The 7637-nt window shown below is 43.4% G+C and overlaps 1 protein-coding gene across 2 annotated transcripts in view; it reads left to right on the forward strand.

Annotated features, from left to right (window-relative positions):
• Positions 1-7637, forward strand: part of RECK (reversion inducing cysteine rich protein with kazal motifs) — a 129669-nt gene that overhangs the window by 113372 nt on the left and 8660 nt on the right. For both annotated transcript variants that reach the window (XM_019509153.1, XM_019509152.1), the window contains exons 17-18: positions 3356-3566; positions 4461-4534. In XM_019509153.1, coding sequence (XP_019364698.1) covers positions 3356-3566; positions 4461-4534 — 285 coding nt within the window. The remainder of the gene's footprint in view (positions 1-3355; positions 3567-4460; positions 4535-7637) is intronic.

The raw sequence follows: 7637 nt of genomic DNA on the forward strand, positions 1-7637 counted from the left end.
CATTTTAAGCTATTGTACAGTCACCTCTATGTACATTACACAAGCGCATGTAAATCAGGACAAAAATATTTTTAAAATAAAATTAATGTTGTAGATGTTCACTTTTTAGAATATAATTTAGTATTTTTCTGGTTCCAAGATGGCAAAACTCCTTGCTGAAAGGAGTACTTCTGGGGGCAAGGGGAGGGACTTCTGGTGGCAAAGGTCAGGGGCTAGGGGGCAGGACTTCTGGTCACAAGATGGTGACCAGGGAGCGGGGCACCTGTCAAGGGGTGGAGCTACCCAGGCGGCCCTCAATAGCTTGTGAAAACTTGGTAATCGGCCCTCTGCCTGAAATAATTGCCCACCCCTGTTCTATAGCATCAGATCTTGCAGTACTTTTTTGTTTACTAAAAGTTACATAAAGTAAGACTGCAGCAATTAGTTACAGTACCTTGGATAGTTGAATGTAATTTCCGTAGTTTAAGAAAGTATCATATATCAAACAGAGATTGAGGTCTGATCACTTATTCCTTTGGTTTGACATAACTTTCGAACATAGCTGGAAAAATCATCATTAATGAATGTGGCAGAACAATTTTTAACTGACATGATAAGTCTGACAGATGCAGTTATCTATGTAATGCAGGACACAAGCCTGGACATTGGAATTCATATAAAATGTTAAGACTTCACTCAGTATAAGTCTTGAATATTGTAGGTCAGAAATATGTTACCCAGTTAAATAACTTGATTTTTCTCTGGGTTTTTTTTTTTTTGCATTTTGCTGCATTTTAGCAGCTGTAGCACCAGCATTAACAATTGTAAAGCATCAGCAGCAGATTTTCAGACACTCGGCGATTGCTGTAAAAGGTCTGCAATTAATTTTATTACACCTTTTTCCTCTTAGCAGCAAGGCACATCACAAACAAATTACTTCGAACTGCTCTAGCAGTTCAAAAAGATACTAACTTTTGAGTCCTTAGCTGAGCAGTAGAACTTCCTGGCTCTAAGACAGGGGCGGGCAATTATTTCAGGCACAGGGCCACTTACTGAGTTTTGGCAAGCCATCGAGGGCCGCGTGACAGGCAGCCAGGGGCAGATAAATATTAATTTTCTAAAATTTTTAGGGGCCCTGTGGGCTGGATAGAATGGCCTGGGCCATGGACCGCATTTTGCCCACCCTGCTCTAAGCGTTGTGAATTCCTCACCTGGTGAGAAGCTCCACTTTCTCTCTTCATTCTTATTCTGGACAGAAAATAGCAGAAGGCCCCTTTTGCTCATATTGGAATAATATTGGAAATACTGGAATCATGTCTGAAGAGCACAGGGTAGTCCTACCTGTGTTCATACTCTAAAATACCTAGCCCTGCATGTCTCCTACTTGCAGATCCCACAGTCCACCACCATGGGGTTAAGTTTTCTCAGGCTTACTCTTCCCTTAGCATGGTGCTAGTGGATGTCACCTTACTATAACATGTACTTCCGACATTGGACATATATCTTCACCTGCAGTTCAGTTCTTGGCTTCCTAAGGAACGGAGTAGTTTTGCCACTCCCCATACCCAATGCACCATGAAGTAAAACTACTGCCTGTGACATTCATTCCTGCTGAATGACACCCAGTAAAGAAAATGACAGTACAGCATTACTTAATGTGGTACAAACAGCTCCCTTACGTATGGGTTCAAAGGTGAACAACCTCAGCCTCCTGTTGATCAGCTGGAGATCAACAGTCAAAACTACATTGTTTGTTTATTTGATCTATATTTGTTTGTTTGATCTATATTGTGCCCTTCCCAAAACAGGCTCAGGGCAGCTTAGAATAAAAGTTAATTATAAAAACCGAATAAAAAATTAAAGTAAGATAATATAACAAAACAACCCCCCCAAATACTCCAACATTCATAATAAACTACCCCACCCACTCTTGCTCCCCTGCTTCTCACTGAGTATCCTCTCTGTCTAATTGAACCTCACTTACCATCCCACATTCACTACCTGCATAGAAGGTACACATTTTTTTCCCATGTTTCCTCCCACTGCCCTTCCTCCTCCTTGAGGAGGTCGTTCCTTCCAGCCCCATATCTGCCTCTTTCACAGAGAGGCCATAGCTGTCTCACCCCCATGCCTCTCACTCAGGGGGGTCCCCTCCCCACTCACTTAATGTTCCACCAATCCCATACCTCCCTGTCTCACAAGGAGGGCCATGGCTACCCTGAAAGCCCATTCACCCCCCCATTCTCCCAGCTAGTTACTTGGCCTGATCACAGAAACTTGACTGATTGACACCATAGAGTTGATTCTTAACCTGATCCCTTTGGGATACTTTTCACCGTACGCTGAGACCCAAGGTGTTCAATCCAGTATGAAAGAGCAGTCCACACTATTCTTTTTCACATTCAAATGCAGGACAAGGCCACTCAAACTTTTTGTGTGTGACCACCTAGTTTGAGAAGCCAGAGATACAAAATTTGTTTGGTATCTTACTAATTTGTGGTTCCAGACACCAAAGCTGTCCAAGGGGAGGAGTGAAAATGGTATTGGGAGGCTTCAGCTGCCACAGAAAATGCCCAGAAGACATTATTCACATTATTCCATCCATTCTGTCTACCTTAGCTGTATAAAATGCTCACTGATATGTATGTTCATTAACTTCAGTTTCTGGAGTTGTTACTCTTTTGAAAATTGTGTTTCTTACCCCTTTTTTGCTGTACAAAATGTTGTTCCAAATGGCTGATCCACGAATCAGCTAGCTTTATTGACTAGTTACCTATCTGTTGGTTTTGAACAATTTCAATAGAAACAACAACCATAGAAAAAACCTTCAAAAGAAAAGATGAAAAGTAGACTGTTGTGAATCCTTGTGTCTCAGCATTGCATGAAAAGTACCACACTGGGTCAGACCAGTGGTCCATCCAGACCTGTGTCTTATCTCTGATAGTGGCAGGAGTGTTTGCTTCAGAGCAGTGGTTCTCAACCTTTTTGGATTCAAGTCACCCTCCAAACCTTTTCAAAATTTAGTGCTATCCCATTAAAAAAGGTAATTCAGATAGCACATTCATATGGTAACCATTATAATTGTCATTATGTTAGAAACTGAACTTTATAATTTTATTCTGTTCACTTCACTGCCACCATGGTCAAGTGAAACTGAAGTGTGTACTTCCTGCGCAACCAGATAGGGAAGCAGCTGTTGCAGGCATATGTGCTTTTGCCACAGCCCTTCTTAGTCTGACCCTGCACAGTAGGTCCTGGAAATGGGTGCATGGGGCAGATGGAACTGTCTCATGTGCCTCTTTTCAGGTTCCACATTGGAGCCAAACTGAGAAGCAGCTGCAGTGTCTTATTTTTTCATTTTCTTTCCTTTCTTTAGCCCTTCTGCAAATCAACAGAGGCAGTGTGCGGACATAATGGTGAAACCTATGGAAGTGTATGTGCAGCCTATTCTGACCGTGTGGCTATAGACTACTATGAACAGTGTCAGGCTGTTGGAGTGCTCTTAGACTATGGCTTTCATACAGAATGTGCTTCTGTTAAATGTCCTTCCCTTTCTTATACTGGATGCAAACCAGTTATTGCACCAGGTAACTGTCTTGATTGTTATTGAGGTTTATTTAGAGTTTGAGAGTATCTGAAGGCTATCCATACAAACACATTCATCTTTGGACTGAAAGTGACTTCTTTTAAATATATCTTATTCTTTTGTACGTTTCTGAGATTATTAAGGTGGAAAATTAAATTCACAACTTTTTGAAGATTGAATTGGGGCTGCAGAGACAGGATGAGGAAAGCTAGTTGAAAGAACTGGAGGAGTGGCATTTAGTGCAGGGATTGAAGATATGGTAAATTTAGAAAAACATGGGAATATCGTCATGTGAAATCTTAAAATTCTGCCTCATGAGCAGTCTCACCTCTAGATAACAAGATCTTAAATCCCAACATGTCATAAACACATTAAAAAAACAGCTATCCCTGGTTACCTAACAAACAACCTTTTGATTACACGTGTGCCATTTGTAATAAAGCACTTCTTTATCTGAGTCCACGGCAGTCTGAACAAGCTGGTCTCTGTCTCTCTTTACTGATCTGACTCCCCATCCTCTAGAATTTAGCTAGTGATAGATTTAAGGGTATATCCTTCCTCAAGCTGTACATATATCTTGCCTTGTAACTTAGCTTGTAATAGCAAAACTTTTAACTTCACAGGAATTTGATATCATATATAAGTGGCTAAAAATTATCCCATAACTCTACATTAGAATGGATCATTTTTGAGTTTCAAATATGGCAAACCTAAATGCTCAGAAACCATTTAATTCAACTGCTGAATGGGCAGGTCTGTTCTCATAAGTGGAACCTTGGCTTTGTTTTAGGACTTTTGTTACTATATTTTCCATATACTGGAATTTTTACCTTCCACTTTAAATGATCATATTAAATCTAGGAAGTAAAACTTGCATTTTGTGCATGTCTTGCAGGAGCGTGCTGCCCCCTGTGTGCTGGAATGCTCAGAGTTTTATATGATAAAGACAAGCTGGATACTTTTGCCCAGGTAAAGAAATGTAGTGGTTTCCCATGTAGAATGGTGCAAATATTTAGAAGGCTAGCATGCATTTAAAATAGTCTGCTCTTCATAACATAATGTGTTCCCTGGATTATGCCCTGCACACCCGGATCCCACCTTATGCTACCCAGATCGGGCCCCACACACCTGGATATTGTCTTCTTCATGCCCTGGACAAATGCTGCAGGAGAGAAGGAGGACATGGAGGAGAAGATAGGTGCTATTAAGCATTGGAGAGGCAAGAATTCTGAGTGGAGGGTTGGAGGGGGCAGGAGTTTTATATTAGAGATTCAAAACACTCCTCTGCCACTGCCAATGTTGCCACAACATGGTCTTAACTGCCCCTGCTGTTGCTCTTATATCAGCAACATAATGTCTGTGCACCTGGCTGCTGCTGCAAGGGCAGTGCCATGGGGTTGTTCTTGCTGCTGGGACACATACTCCCCCTATTCCATATACCCTCTTAAGTAGGTGCCCAGGTCTAGTGCCCTTCTCCCTCACACCAAGGTATGCCACTGCCTGCAGTGTGTAGGGACACCTCCAATAGTGAATGTCTAGAACTGGATATATTTGGATTCTGCCTCCCCAGTGTATTTCGCAGAAGAGCGACATTTACTTCACCAACCCACAATGTGATGCATCAACTTATAGAGCTTGTCACATGCCTGTCTGCTGGAGCCCCCAAATTTCTCCCCACTGTGTTGCTACTTACCCCAAAGACCAGAAAAGTTGCCCCAGGGGAGTTGCCTATCCCAGCATCTCAGACCTTTCGCTAGCTTCTGCAAATATAGTGAGGGATCTATGCTGGCGTTAAGTGGCCCCCATTTTTGGATCACGAAGGAAGAAATTATAGGTCCCCCTCTGTGGGGAGAGGGTCAGCCTAGAATATCATTTGCCCAGAAGTCGCTAGTTCTAAAGGCAGCCAGTAAGGAGAGAAACAACAAAATTTGTTATAAAACAAGTGTAAGAAACCAGTTACCAAATGTTGAGATACAGACAGAGATTTAAGAGTAAACACACAAAATAAAATACCAGAACACTGACCTGTTTTTACCCTACACCTTAAATCCAAAGATGCAGTCCTTAGCCAATTTCAAGGGCCTAAATGCAGTCTTAGCCCTGACCCTGCCCATCAGAGCATCCTGCATTCCTCTGTCAGCTTTGTTTTCTCAGCCTCCTTTCCTGGGATCCAGCCCCTCCCTTGTACCTGGTAAGACTGAAGACAAAGCCATGCTCTCTAGCCAGGCTTCAGTACTTTTGCCAGTTCAGGTATTGACATATTTCATCCTTTTGTTTCTAAGGAGAGGGAAGCGGGGGGTGTCACTCTGTGCCAGTAACCTCCTAGCCCAGGGACAGGTACAATATGGCCCACAGGCCAGATCCATCCCACCAGGCCACTCTATCCAGCCCACAGGGTCCCTAAAAAATTTAGAAAATTAATATTTGCTTCGGTCTGCCTGTCAAAGATGACAGGAGCGAGGGGCAGTATGACCCAGGACTGGGAGGAAGGGCGTGTGTGTGTGTCTGTAGGGTGAGTCCCACATGTACACCCAATCATACACATGCACCCACACCCTGCCACCCTCCCTGACACACACTGTACCCACAAACCCCCATAAACCCCATACCCACCCACACCCTGCATATCCACACACACATCCACATGCTTCCTCACCCTACACCCACACCTATCCACCCCCCAGACAGCCCCCCACAAACCTATACCCACCCACATATCCCTAGCCCCCCACAATATACAAGACTAAGATTTCATTTTAAGCTATTGTGCAATCACCTTTGTGTACACTACATAAATGCATGTAAATCTGGACAAAAATATTTTTTGAAATTACATTAATGAATGTTATATATGTTCTTTTTAGAATATAATTTGGTATTTTTCTGGTTCTAAGATGGCAAAACCCCTTGCTGAAAGGAGTACTTCTGGGGGCAAGGGGAGGGACTTCTGGTGGCAAAGGTCAGGGGTTAGGGGCGGGAGATCCGGTTCCAAGATGGCAACCAGGGGGCAGGGCACCTGTCAAGGGGCGTGGCTACCCATGCAACCTTTGACAACTTGCCAAAACTTGCTCAGCGGCCCTCCAGCTAAAATAATTGCCCGCCCCTGTCCTAGCCCCCAAGGTGCACCTTTACCAGACTACAGTCTTATATGTTTTTTAGATGCGTAGATTCATTACTCTGATATGCTGTTGTTCCTGTATGATATTTTGACCGGTTAGATATCAGGCTTCTTTTCAAATGTAAACATATCATTGTCTGACCAGGCTTCCCCTTGTCTCTTGGCACATCTGTATGGAGGACCAATACACTAACCAAGTCAAATGGTCATTCTCAATCAGTGACTCTGCTGAGTGTGAACAGCTGTGGGCTGTTCAAGTTAATCACTACCTTACTAACACAACCTTAGCTGAAATAAAAAGATACATCAGTATTACACTGGATCAAATATATAACATGTACAAACACAAGAACAATAAAACTGAACAGAGCTTTGCACTAGCTATAGAGACCAAACACCTCAATAATAAACATAGCTTGGGGGACTATCCATGCATGATACATGGTGAACCCCCAAAGTAACTTTGTTTTGTAGTACCTTTGTGACAAACCTCATTGGGTTTTTTGGTGCAGTGTCTTTTTTATGATGATATCTGGTCATAACATTTTTGTTTTTGCCAACCCTATGATTTTAGCTCCTAAAAAATAGGGCTGGAGCGTTTGCAGCTGTGATAGTCCAGGAAATGTGTGAGAAGCAAGGGGTTTTTTTGTTTGGTTGGTTTCTTTTCAGGGGGTAATATCTTTTATTCTAGGGTTGCCATATTTCCAGGATCAAAAAAGAGGACAATTGGGGTGGGGGGGTGGAGAGGTATAGATTGTGGGAGGGGTTAGTGATATGCCTGTGCCCTGCCTGTGGCCCTCACTCCTGAGTCCCTGCCCCCCAGCCTTGCCGGTGCCCCTTACTCCTAACCTGCAGCCCCCTGCTCCCCCCAGCACGGCCGGTGCCCCTTACTCCTGACCTGCACCCCTCTGCCCTCCCCCCCCAGGCCTGCCGGCGCCCCAACATGCCGCTTGG

The sequence above is a fragment of the Gavialis gangeticus genome, unplaced genomic scaffold, assembly GCF_001723915.1.
Source record: "Gavialis gangeticus isolate Ggan-Ray unplaced genomic scaffold, GavGan_comp1, whole genome shotgun sequence".
Classification (NCBI taxonomy): domain Eukaryota; kingdom Metazoa; phylum Chordata; order Crocodylia; family Gavialidae; genus Gavialis; species Gavialis gangeticus.